Source organism: Cuculus canorus, chromosome Z, assembly GCF_017976375.1.
Source record: "Cuculus canorus isolate bCucCan1 chromosome Z, bCucCan1.pri, whole genome shotgun sequence".
Lineage (NCBI taxonomy): Eukaryota > Metazoa > Chordata > Aves > Cuculiformes > Cuculidae > Cuculus > Cuculus canorus.
Genome location: NC_071441.1, coordinates 10,750,700 through 10,764,773, shown reverse-complemented (window position 1 = coordinate 10,764,773; position 14,074 = coordinate 10,750,700). Strand labels below are relative to the sequence as shown.

The 14,074-nt window shown below is 38.5% G+C and overlaps 1 protein-coding gene across 1 annotated transcript in view; it reads right to left on the bottom strand.

The window, feature by feature from the left end:
* The window catches only part of ZSWIM6 (zinc finger SWIM-type containing 6), a 110,680-nt gene that overhangs the window by 30,522 nt on the left and 66,084 nt on the right, over positions 1 to 14,074 (bottom strand). The window contains exons 3-4 of the mRNA XM_054054293.1: positions 10,708 to 10,856; positions 10,037 to 10,187 (exon numbers count right to left, since the gene is read on the bottom strand). Of these exons, the coding sequence (XP_053910268.1) occupies positions 10,037 to 10,187; positions 10,708 to 10,856 (300 nt within the window). The remainder of the gene's footprint in view (positions 1 to 10,036; positions 10,188 to 10,707; positions 10,857 to 14,074) is intronic.

Sequence of the window (14,074 nt, the reverse complement as noted above, 5' to 3'; positions counted from 1 at the left end):
AAAATATGCAAGAAACAGATACACATCTACAGTGACACTTCTCTGCCCTTCTCATTAACATACATCTCTTTAAAATTATCAAGTGCTATTATCCTGAGAGTTTTTATTTTTTAAGAAAATGGAGCCAGGTAATCAAACTCATCCCCTTTGTGCAAGGCAAATCTGTTCCAGCACAGACTTTCACTGGGAACAGCCACTTGGAACCTGAAAGAAGGTAGTGTATGGTATTTACTGCTTCTCAACGAGAAGGACAAGGGCCTTCAGAATAATTGGAAAAGCCACCTCTCTCCTCCAGGCACAGAGATTTCTCCATTAGAACAAAGCACAACCAGAAGTCAGACTGGAGAATGCTCCAATTAAACAGTTGCTTTTAGGAAATAGTCAAAATAGGCAAAGCTCTTCAGTGCTATGCTCTCCCCTGTAAAAATCCCAAGGAAAAGTACTCTCAGCATTCAGTTGGATCCAAGTTGCAGTTTTATTCGTAAGAACAATTCTTTATTTAATGCATTCCGGTTTCTCTGTGCAGCCTTCAGGAAAAAAAAAAAACGCCTTTCTACGGGTGTTATGTTTCTTGGAGAACAGAATGTTTCATTTTGCTCTAATTCATTCTATTACTGAATTAAACTTTGATGTATTGGTCTTGACAAGTGCTTCATGCTCATTGTATTGTATATGATGGTATAATCACTCCCCATGCATTTCACACTAGCTAGCTGAGTAATGGAATAGATTACCTGCAGCACTGATGGCAAGACAAAATCATTGCCCTTCTGCACACTAAACTCGATGTACATTAGAGACAGCAGAGGTGTAATCCAGAGACCAAAGATGCCTAATTCCTTAAGCTTCCCTTTCTCTTGCTGCACACTGCTGCTCCAAGGGTTAAAAGCACACATGTATTTAGCTGAAAGGAAACTATTTACATATGGAGGTTCTTTTCTAAGCTATTGCCAACCACATACTCTGATCTCTGTGTGTCTGTGAAGTAATGAAAAACTCCTGCTCCTCTCTTCCTAGGTTTTCAGCTTGTAGCGCAACAGAAAAAGGGACTAAACAAGCAATTCTGTCACTTTGCACAAGGTTCTGGATTATGTTTTCTTGAGTTTGTTTTAAAGACTGTTGCATCTTTGCAGACACTCTGCCATTTGATTTATATGGGTTTTGTATCAGAACAGAGATTTTCTTGAAAGGCGCAATTTAAAGTGTCATAGTCTGGTTATGTTCTTCACCCAGAATGTGGTGGAGCACTGGAACAAGATCCCCAAGGAAGTAGTCATAGAGCCAAGCCTAACAATATTCAAGAAGCATTTGGACAATGCACTCAGAAACATGGTGTAAATTTTTTGATTGTCTCATGCAAGGACAGGAGTTGAACTCGAGGATCCTTGTGGATCCTTTCAAACTCAGGTTATTATGTGACTCTGCAAGACTACAATCTTCCCAAGAAAGCACTCAAGATCTGTCACACGTCCCTCAGATGCCCCTCTACGCACTTAGGTTATCTTATAACCTAACCAATGCAGCAAGGCATAGGCTATCAGCCTACAAAGCTAGAGAAAAGTATAAAGCACCTGCAAATGAATCCCACTTGTTAACTTCCCTAATAGTCACAAAACTAGTGATTTATCTGATCAGAAACAACTGTCTGATGGTAAAAGCACTGTTAATACTAGCACATATAATAAAAAATTTACTCCTTTATGAGTATCTTGCCACGATTCTCGACAATTTTAAATAGTCACCAGTATATACAGCTAGGTGGTGAATACAAAGTATGCTCCTGCCCAAAATAGAGATCAGATATTTTATCGAATCATTTAACTGGCAATACACTCTCAGCAGTTTCAGTCTACATTCACAGACTGACAATTTTCAGAAGAAAAGTTAACAAGACTACTAACTATCAATACAGTTACCTACTTTTGTCTATATTGTGAGACAAATTCACTAAACTCAGTTAATTTTTTTTTTAGGAAGATGCAAAACTGGGAAGTTTGATAAGTATGTCAAACAAAGCAAGATAATCACAAAAGAAAGGAATGAAAATCTTTCTTTAAAAAAAAAAAAAGAAGTGGAGCAAGAGCAGACACTCCATTGCACAGTGGAAAGTCCCGAAAAAAAAAGCATGATTGCCCCAAACATACTCACAGAATGTAAATAACCCACTATAAGTGGCCAGAACACAGCATTCCGATTGTCTAGTCTGAATTCCTTCCTACTCTAAGATTTCCTGAGTTACCTTCATCTTCCAGTACAAAAGTGAATGTTGATTTTTTTTAAAAACACAGCATATATCAATTAACATTTCTAACACAAGAAACTAGCACAGGTCCTGGTTAGCTGATCTACTGCATAGCTACCACAACTCAAAACTGCAATCTTATTTCTAGTTTTCTAGCTAAATTTGTCCAGCTCCAATTATAATTTTCAGCTACCATTCATTTGCTTGGCTGAAGTGTCTTCCCTATGCATTTTTGTCTGTGTAAATATCTTAACTTCTGAAGGAATTCCTTTGTCTCACTTTGACAGACCCAAGCAGACTTAGATTCTTGCACCTCTCACTTTAAATTATTTTTCAATTTTTCAGGTTTTTTTCCAGTATCCATTCAAGACAGAAAAATGGAATATGTCACAAGGCTAGAATGCTGGGCCACAATAAAGCTTTGAGAAATCAGTGAAGATTCAGTGATTTCTCTCCATAAATCTGTTATTTCTCTTCAGCTCTGGTATTTAGTAGAAGTAGCATTGGAAAATTGAAGGGCAGCTAAGTGCTACTGAAGTATTAAATACAAAATGAGAGGAAGGAAAAAAAAAAAAGCCAAGTACCACCTTGGGCTCAGAGTAAAACTCTGCCCTTAGTCTTAACAATCATGATTACACAGTTAGGGCCACAATGAGTTTTGTACCAGCTCCAACATAGAACAATTTTTTAGGACAGTTATAAGTAAGCCAGTTCAACAGCTCAGAAATAAAAACTTAAAAAACTGTTTTAACATGGGTACTTCAAGAAATTTGGCTCCTGCTGTAAAAGTACTTTCCATCCAACTGAATTGAGTGGAAACCCAAGCTTTATAGCATTAAAAATAAGCCCCTCATGCCATGCTCATAGGCTACAGTTAATTATTGTCAGCATTATTCCTCAAATCTGTTAAGTGTAATTCGACCACAGGAAAGAAAATCCTCTTCGGAATAGCTCCCACTTACTGCCATACTCTAGCCTCATATACCTTCATTTCAAATACCAGTATGGCACATACCAATAATGCAGGAGAACAGAAATCACCCTCACAGAAGATGGACTGAACCCATCTTCCCAGAACTGCCAGCCTAGCTTCATTCACTGGGGAAATGAAGGTGACAGCAACAACCAAGACACTCCAGGGCCATGGAACAATTTCTATGAGTTGTCATCCATAAGTCAAGCCTGAGAGCAGCAAAATTGTTCTGTGATGCTACCTCAGAAGCAGTTAATTTAATACCACCAACAGATCACTCACATACCCTGAGATATATTAACAGCTTATTCTGTGGAAGTGCAGATGTAGCCTTAAGTGCATGAGCTGAAGGCACATGTGTTTTTCAACAGCATGGAAACTACACACACCATGGCAGATACAACTAAAAAAACCTAAATACAAGCAGGATTATCAATTAAGCAAGGGCAAACTACTGGATACGGTACAGTTGAAGTCACAAATGTGTGAGTTATCACTAACAAGAAATCCCATGATTAAAGATCACAGGAAATGGAGCAAAGCACAGTGCTTCCCACTTACTTTGAGATGTAACTCTTTCTACAGCTTTCACTTTAAGGCCAAAAATGTAGTATGTGCTACTGATTAACTTACAAATATGAAGTTAGCTTTATTTTCTGCAGCTGCAGGGCATTAGTACACTCCTTAACTTTAAGACAGAACACAACGTAATTAGAACCTTGGATACTCGAAGAAATCACAAAAACATGGATGTAACCATGTCCCCCAAATTTGAAACTTGCTATTCCCTTTTTGAAATGCCGTAACATAAGGGGAAAAGTGCACAGCTGATCCTAAAAAGGGATTGAACAAAACATGCAGCTCTAGAAAAATGGTATTAGAGCACAAAACCTGTAACAAATGCCTATCTTCAGTGATTCTTTTTCATGGCAGCCCCGAAGCAGTCACCAAACCCTAGCATCAGAAAGGAACTTTTCCAGGGCCATATTGGAAAAAACCCTAGATGCTGTTGTTCCTCCACTTACATGCTAAGCAAAGATAACCCGTTTAGAACAGAAAGCATGTCCTATTCATATAAGTTTGTCTCTCTAATTGCCAAGGGAAGGAATGTTTGAGATAGAAATATAGATGGAGAACAGCTTTATTTAGTTAAGGCCAAAAGAATCTAACTTGGTATTTTATACAAATGACTCTAAGCTACCATCAGAAAAAATGAGAGTGGTTTACAAATAATTTTTAAAAAGCATTATTTAACACTCAATCATTAATCTGCTCATGGCAAAATAGTAATTAAATCTCTCTTAATTAATCTTATTGATTCTTTGCCTAAACTCAAAATCTAGAATTAAGTTTTAGATGAGGAACAAAGTGTTACTAATAAAAATTTAAGCATGATCCTTCAGGAAATATATTATACTATTCCTCTACATGATATGAACTTGTAAAATGATAGCTTTAAATTTTTAGACAAAAATGTATCACTCTAATCCATACAGTAGCAAAGTATTAGCAAACGTTAACTTAAAAGTAGACCACCCAGCTGTTCCAATGTTTAAGAAGTGGCCCACAACAGGGCAAAGAGTTAAAGAAAAACTAGTGAGACTACTAGAACTACTCAGGTAAAGACAAGTTGTTATGCCCAGCAAATACCTTTATGACAACAGCTCAGTATGCATAATAGAAAGGATTCTAAGGACATTACCCAGTAAAGCTTTATCCCATGAATGAGTCTCATGGCAGTATCATAAGAGGCTCCTACCCTTAAAAACTTCAGGTAACCACAAGTGGTTGACGTAGACAGGAGATGCTTATACATTAAAATGTGCAGAGTACCCATGTGGGAGTGAAGCATACCTTTCAATTTCTCTTCAACATCATAAAACAAGAGGACCAACAGAGACCAGGATTAGCATGATACTAACAAGAACACACTTGCCCATTTTATTCACTGCTCTGGCCTTGCAAAAGCTCTTGGGACACACTTTCTTTCACGTGACACAGTTGTTGTAGTTTGATTCTATCAGAAACCAATCCTCGACTTAGCTCTCCTCTCTTTTAAACAGTTCTTAAATATCAAAATGGAGGAAGTCTACTAGAAATGTTTGTTTTGAAACATGCAGATAATGTGAAGTTTCTTCACCACTAAGACAAGCAAGAGGATATAAAGATACTGGAAATGATAGTTCACAAAAAAAAAATATCTGATCCCATAATCTACGTGTTGACAAGCTGTTGGGCTCCATCACTCGACCAAGCAGTAGATACTTGTCTTAGATTCTTCTACGTGACTGCTTTCATCAGATAAAGCATCTGGGATTTAATTTAACAGTTTCAGCTTTATTAAGCTGTCACAAGAGCAGCCCCACTTTGATAACAGTAGCTGCTCCAATTATGGCTTGGTTTAGGGTTGACAAGCATAATGATTCATTCGTGGCACACGAGAAGCAATAAAAGGTTGTTTTGCATTACAGCTTTAAAAATGTGGGCACTTTTTTCATTTAATTTGTCACTTAGCTTTTGCTAAGAGGACATTTAAATTGCAGTAAAAGGCAAATGGAGGTTTTAGTTTAAATGTAATTCCCATCTTTAAATGATCTGTAATGGCACAGTGTTCGAGTGGGAACACTATTGTTTCACAGTGGGCCCTGATGGTGACATGTGACATTTGTATTCAGGTCCTGTATTATCCATGTGGCTAAAGGGCTTCCAATTTCATTACACAGCCAGATGCCTGCAGAAAACACCAATTAACTTGCAGATTCCATTTGCCGACAAAACTCAGCCTCTTCTCGATGTCTGGCATCTGCCAATACTCAAAATTTAATTCCAGAGCAGAGCCTCACAGCCATCACGATACCTGGACTGGGACACAAAGCCAAATTTTCCCCTTTTTGTAGAGAAATGCTGCAATAAGACTGGATTGTAGTCTAGAGGAAAAAAATGGACAAAGAGAGTTAACTGACCTTTTCTTTGAATTAGAGACCTCAGCTCAACAGGCATCAGCAGATATGTGCCGTGCATTTCCGTATATATCCTCCCATTTTACCAACGCAATTTAATTCAAAAGGCAAACTAAGGGGCTTCAGATAATTAATCATTCTGATATACTGAAGTCTTCAGCCATGGTCACCAAGATCAGCACATGAATCACCAAGATAAACATCTAAAGATCAGCATGTGAAATTTACCTACTGAGACACCATTCAAACAGCAACCACACGAATTCCAACTATGGTCAACTCTGGAAAGAGCACCAATTTATTAGTGTGGCAAGTTGGATGTGTTCACCCGTACATCACAAAAGTTGTAGCTTATTTATCTAGTACGAGAAATATATGGGCAAAACTTACAGCTCTGACCTGATCTTGATGTTCCAACACATCACCTTTGGAGTTCAGTAAGTAGCATTTAACTTAACCTGTTCTATGATGTATAATAGGGGAAAATCTGCTGAGCATAATTATTATATTCTTCCTCCTGAACTAAAGGCTTTAAGAAGGAGCTAGCTAGTTATGTTTAAGGCTTTTTGATAACTTGAGGCTTTTAAATAGTCAATTGTTTATAGAATAAGGACTTTGTATTACAAAATTGTCCGGTTCATACTTAGATTGAAGTATTTGGGTTCTGGGTGGGGTGATAGTGAGGGGTGTCATTTTCAGGTTTGTTTGGTTGGGGTTTTTAAAAAAAAAAAAAAAAAAGAAAATCAAACTTCAAACATTCAAACCAAATCTGACTCCTTTACCACAAACTTCAGCAGGAACTCTGATCAGAGCCCAGCGTGTCCTTCCAATACCTTTTCCAATGCCAGGCAGGATGCATCAGTTAGGTTCTAATGAAAGGCTCAAGTGACTTAGTCATGGAACAAAGCTGAAGTTACTTAAGTATGCTCAAAATCCTATACCAAGATGGAACTAACAAAGTGGCCACATGTCTGGCAGTTGGCAGACAGCATACCAGGGCAAGCAAGCAAGCCTTTATTAAGCGGAGTCTATATTTACATCCTTTATGTCCCAAAATTCTCATAAATACAATGCTAAATTGCTGTCTACCTGTGAAATAAATATGATCATAGGTAAAATATTTTTTTAAAGACACACTCCCAGACTAATCAAAACAGATAATACATGGCCTGCCTCATTCCTTTTATTGATATTTCAGTTCTCTGACATCCTAGCAGATGACAAGACAGGAAGACAACATTATTTTAGAGCACAATGATAACATCACCCCCTTAAACCTAATGTCCGAGTTCTCTGCCACTACTGGCACAGATCATATTTTGCCAGGACTACTCCGCTCTTACTTCTGCAGATTGCTACTGTAAAATTCTGATCTCCTTAAAATCTCCATTGACTTTTCCACATTGACATTTATTTTCAGTGATGTGCACTGCACCTGGAAAAGGGGATTTGTTTAATTTGAGTGAAACTCAAAGTGAAATCCTAGCAAAGGCACAGCAACAGCTTTTACCTATTACACAAGGCAGAAGTCAAGCCAGAGAGATTCATCCAATTAACAGCAATTTTGAAGGAACTTGCTAAGCACAACTAGAAGGTATCCTACTTGGTGTGGAGAACAAATGGACAGTTCAGCAACATAAGCACAAGTTGGAGGTGCAAGAACCAAGTTCTGCCCTTAGCCTACTGCACACCTGAGGCCGTTGAAATGTATTGGCAATTGAAATCATGGTACACAATCAACGTATTTTGATACCATTAAATACAGCAGAGCAATTCAGTACAGAAACAACAGGGTCTAGCTCAGGTTGGAAGTACTGAAGCGGAGGTAGTGTTGAGGCTGGAGGTTGCACTGTGGCTTTTTGGGAGTGACATTCTATAATGATTAAACAGAGATAAATTAATCAGTTCGATAATCTAAAGGTATTGCTTATTTGATGCTGCAGGCAGAGTGATTCCACTTCTACCCTCAGATAGGTGTTGTCAGGAAAATGATGTTAATATCAAAATGATGAAACAAGAAGAGAAGTCACTAACAAAATTTCACAAAAGCTTTTATGTTTATTGACAGCATGTGGTAATACTGCTACAGGTAACAGATGGAGAACACTTTTCTACCTCTCCCACGACCTACCAGCTCAACCCACATAAGCAATGAAGCATGAGACCCTCCAGTATTCAGTGTGGTGGGATACAATTTTGCTGTGTACATTTCCAGCTAAGCACGTGCCCTGCCTGGCAAAAACTGATTCCCCAACAAACCAAGGCATCATAAAAACGATGTACCAGAAGGGTTATTACATGAAGACAAGCAGTTTTATCTACACACTCTTACAGAGCTTTGCTGGCTTAAATATTAAGGCTTTCCACCACAGAAGTCTACAAGCTCAACAAGACAGCATATGTTTTATTAGCCTAATTCTCCATTTACAGTGAATATAATTTATGCTAAACAGGTTATATGCAGTCTTAGCCCCACCAGTGAACATGCAATCAATCACAGTCATCTTAACCTCTAACAGTGGAAGACTTAAATTTTGCTTTTGATGCTTCCTTTCTAAAAGAACCATGTTATTCTGGCTTAGAGTTAATTTCATTTAGCTTGATTTTGGACCTTTAAAATATATCAAGAGCATTATGATCTTTGGCTTTCTCCTCCATAGTGTTTACACAATGTCCCATTGGGCATCAGCTGTAAGGGGTTTTTTTGTTTGTTTGTAATTCAATATTTGCTTACATGTGCCATGCCACATAAGTCAGGCATAACAATATTGACCAGAACAAATATCAAAACAGACTCCTTTAAGTCTAGACTTCAAGCATACAGGTAACCACTCCAATTTTCATCAGCCACAAGGCAATTCCATTTAGGCTGTGCATCTTCATGCTTTGAGAAAGCCACCAAGACAGCACCCAAAAACCTTACTACAGCTAAGATATACACAACAATTCCTCCACTCATACACTCCATGAACTATCTTTTAGAGAAACAACTTAGATTTACCACCACTAAATATTTCAGGTTGTCTTTTATGACTTTTTTGTTCTAAACGCTTCTACACCAACAGGTTAGGACTTTGTTCTAGTACCTTATACATAGGAATGCAATGCTTGTGGTTACTTCCCACCCACCTACCACCTTTAAAATATGGCCGTCACTTACATTCAGCTTTGATTTACCCTCCCTATCACAAATTCCTATAGATTTAGAAAACTTCAGAAAGAATAGTTCAAAACCTTATCAGCGATTGTCTAGAATACTTCAGAGCAAGTGGCCTCAGATCTTACCACTTTAAATATTCCTTTCCTCTTTCCGCCCATGTTCCTCTCTCTTTTGTACAACTAAGTCATGTGTTTGGCTCACAACTGATCTTCCCTTTAAAGCAGTGCTAATGGTTTTACCCTCTATTATTTGATCTCCTTTCCTGCTCGGTGTAGGATTTTTGCTTTCCTTTGTTCCTATTGTCATACTCTCAAGGAGTCTTCTGGTTTTGCCTTCTATTTCTCTCTAGTTGTGAATCAATTTCTTTCTTAACCTTTTCAGTTTAGCACTAGTGCGTTATATACTTACCCTCAGTTGCATAACTATGTTTCAGCTTTTTGTTTTATTCTTTTTAGATCCTCAGGTACTTATAACCTGTTGCAATTGCACTTGTTTCATACCATGTTTCCTCTCGCCACCTGCAATTGTCTCACGCTGCAGATCAAAAATTGCATTTCACCCAGCCTGAACTGAACAAGCAAAGCAGAAAACCACCCTGCTTTACCTAGTACCACAATAAAGTTTCTCTCCACTCCAAATATGTAATTGTTTCTTCATTATACATATGAACACCTAAATGATTTTGAAGTCTGTGCATTTACCCAGTTCATCCCAGAGCTGCCTATACTTGTCAGTCATTGCAGTTCCTTGTTGCCTCCAAAGCGACAGACGAGGGTCAGCCATGAACTGTTCTGTTATCAACGTCAACATGCGAGCTCCATTTGAATCTCTCATCTTTAACATCTCTCGCACCTAGGAAATGAGTCTTTTAATACAAACTTGGAAAAAAAAATATCACAGTACAAAAAATATGCTGCAGCCTTAAATATTCCAACTGATAAACAGAACATTTAATTTATATAGGTAATGTGAAATTTTTAATTATAAAAAAGTCTGCCTTTCCAATTGTAACAACTTTTTGTTTCAGTATCCCACTGCAAGTCTTCAAAGACACTTTTTTCCACCAATAATCCAAAAACGTATCACACAAGCTGCTGCAAGACTAATTTCTACAGTTTTCTCCCAACATTTTGGGGGCGGGAAGAGAACAGTGAAGCTGCAGATAGTTGAAATGATACCTCATATCCTTAAAGTGATCCCAAAACACATGAGGTTGTGGTCCATTGCTGTACAACTCATTATTAGGTTGCCACTGTGCTCCCGAGGCTTTGTCTTATTTTAGACGAGGACTCAGAGAAAGACTCTAACAAGTACAGACTGTCTTGGGAAACAGGGGAGAGGAAAAAGGGAAAGTTTAGAGTACTCAACACACCTTTGCAAAAAGCAAATTGAGTTGCTTCCCTGATCCATGGTATCCACCCTGGGAGAGGAAGAGTTTAACCTGTTCTTGGACTTGTTCCTCATCCAAATGCCAGCAGTTTTCGTCATCTATGCTAGCACCCGCTGTTGGGTCAGGAGCACCTGCAAAGAACAATAAAAGAGATCATTGTGTTTTGTATAAAACAGAGGTTCATGGGTCCAGCCAGGGTAGAAGACTACCACAGAGGTTGTTAGACTCGTGTTTTGTTCTGTTTTGGACGTCCTTGCTTTAATGTAAACATTCTTTAAAGTAGACTTAAATTTCTTCTCAGTAGTCTTAAGCACTTAGAAATTATAGCCTATGAAAAAGTACTTTAATATTTTAGAACAAAACATTAAACTCAAGCTGGTTTTTTTCCTCCCATTTCAGTAGCTGTATTATAATGCTTTTACATGGGAAAAAACCTAGATTTTGTATAGTATTTCTAGAACTGTGATGTTGAGACCACTCTACTCAAAACACCTACAATGCCTGTACCTTCAGCAACCTTGCTCAGGTTTAAGTGCATTCTAATCATCACCTCAGCACCTCTAAGCTGTTATGGCTCTTGCAAAGGTAAACAAGGGGTAAAAAATATCCCCAGAATCCAAAGTCCTAAAGCACTAAAGACTTAACTAAATAAATTGTAAGACTTACAGCTGTGTAAGACTGCAGTATTTCCAAAGGATCCTTTTTACACAGGCAATGTCACCAGAAGAGTCAATTCACAGCGACTGCAACTGAATTAGCCTAGTGTGAACTGAAGTGACTAGATATATTATACATCAGGCAGTGCTTTGGCCACAGGCTGCCCTAACTCAAACTTTGCAGTTGAGGTCAGTGATTTTCCACCAGTGGCCTTCTTCTTAAAGGCTGACAAGATTAACTATAACAACTTCTTGCACCACTTGGCTATCTACATTTTTCTGAAGCAGCCTGCATCTCCATTGGATATTTTTTAAAAGGTATTCAAACTGAAAAGGCTGTAAAGCATTTCTCTAGACTGTCAGGGAAACAACTCAAGGTTGTGCATCGTCATACCAGACGTACAGTATTTCAAGCATGCCCAAGACTCAAGTTAACTTGACATTTTGATTTGGGGCTTGTCACAACTACGCAATCTCTATCTCCATTAGGTTTTGAAAAAGATCTTAGAAATGTAATCATGTTACACAATCTAGTACTTTTAAATCCGAGCCCATGTTACATCCATAGCCAGAAAAGGAAAATTACAGTCAGATTTGTAAATGCTTCTTCAAAGAAATCTAGAGAACAAGCCTTATGAGGCTTGTACGAGGAACAGCTGAGGGAACTCAGGTTGTTCAGTAGGGAGAAAAGGAGGCTGAGGGGAGACCTTATCACTCTCTACAACTACCTGAAAGGAAGTTGTAGCAAGGTGGGTTTTGGTCACTTCTCCAAGGCAAGAAGTATAAGGACAAGAGAAAATGGCCTCAAGTTGCATCAGGGGAGGTTTAGATTGGACATTAGAAAAAAATTCTCTATAGAAAGAGTGGTTAAGCATTGGGAGAGGCTGCGCAGGGGAGTAGTAGAGTCACCATCCCTGGACATGTGCAAAAAAACGTGTAGATGTGGCGCTTCACAACACGTTTTAGTAGACATGGTAGTTCTGGGCTGACAGCTGGACTTGATGATCTTAGAGGTCTTTTCCAACCTTAATGATTTTAAGTCCTGAGAACTTGAAAAGCAAAGACAGTTACAATTCTTCAAAAGTGTAAGAATTACATTTTATTCTATTGACTCAAGCCTTCATTTCACAATTGCAGCTCTGACACGTAGGTGAAGCTCTTAAGCAGTCACAGAGAATGCTGGAATATTTATTCAATGAACACACAACCAGAAGATTTAAAGGGTCAGAGGGACGTCGTCTACTAGTCACAGAGTAAAAGAAAAAATATCTTCCAGCTCAGCAACTTCCAAAACTGGTTCCAGTTTCAGAGCATACAGCTAGAAATGCTGCACTGCTACGTGTCTACACACACACACACACATATATTTAGATTAATATGAAATTCTGTCTTTGAAGATGTGAATGAACTCTCCTGCCTTCCAGAGGAACATAACAGTGTTTCACAAGACAGGAATCAAGGCCAAGACAGTATAAAAACACTTCTGTGAGTTCTTCTATCTTTAGTATTTTAGTTTTAAGGGGCTTTCAATTCCGTCAGCTACACAGAACACATATTGAAAAGTCTTCAGTTGCAAAGTACAAGACAAAAAGGGAAATGAAGCCACATAAGAGCAAGTAGTGCAGCTGTTGCACAGCCCCAGCTTTGCACTATCACCTTTCAAATAGTTTAAATATTTCATTGCTCTAAAACACAGAAAAACCTGTGAAAACAAACTATGTAAGAGCACCAACATACCAAATGCACTTACATTTACCCTGTACTTCAATGGAGATTTATCTTTAATCTCATTATGGCTACTTTTACATGGAATTAAAAATAGCCCAAAATTCCTCACCTAAGCTTCCCTATTTAGTGAAAGAAAAAGTTTCTTTCTGCAACTTTACACGTTATCAAGACTTCATACATCAGTTTGTTCAAAGGTTAGATTTCAACACAGCTACTGCAGATTCTTTAACAGAGTTCCTTTACAGGAAGAAGTGTGCCCACTGCCCTGGGCCAGCAGCTCAGCCCCCACCAAGGCCTCTTCTCACAGCACAATCCCAAATATATCTTTCTCAAGGGGCTCAGCATTGCTATACTTAACACCAGCAGGCTAGAAGGCTGCAAAAGTTTAAGACACCAAGCCAAGGGTATGAGTGCTACACTGCTGTTTGGCACAGTACTACAAATATGTCTGACTCAGAGCGATTTTTCCTCACAAGATCTTATATAGGCTACATTCAGTATGATCAAATTTTTAATCAGGACGCATAAAGAAATTTCAATATACACAAAATTGGCACCAGCTACAGTTGTAATTTACTGATCTTTCAAATGTGGCAGTCTAGCAATTGCCATGGACTAACAAGGCACAGAAACAGTGTGTGTGATGAGGCATGGGTCCAAACCATCTTCCCATCACAGCAGCATCCTACTGGTGCTTCTAGGGAAGTCTCAGCTTCTGCTACCAATCTCTTTTTTGGGGATTAACACAACCATCTAATTCTCTCAACCGGACACTTTTCAAGAACACTACATTCACTTAAAGTCAGGTGAACACTGATTATCTAACCTGTTTTCTATCCCACTCAAGCACAGACGACTCTTGGGCAACAGACAGGATTTCTACACTGCCACTTTTCTTCTGACATGAGATTAGGTAAATAGACAAGAAAGTCTCTGAAACAGGAACAGAAGGCAGCTGCCTTAGG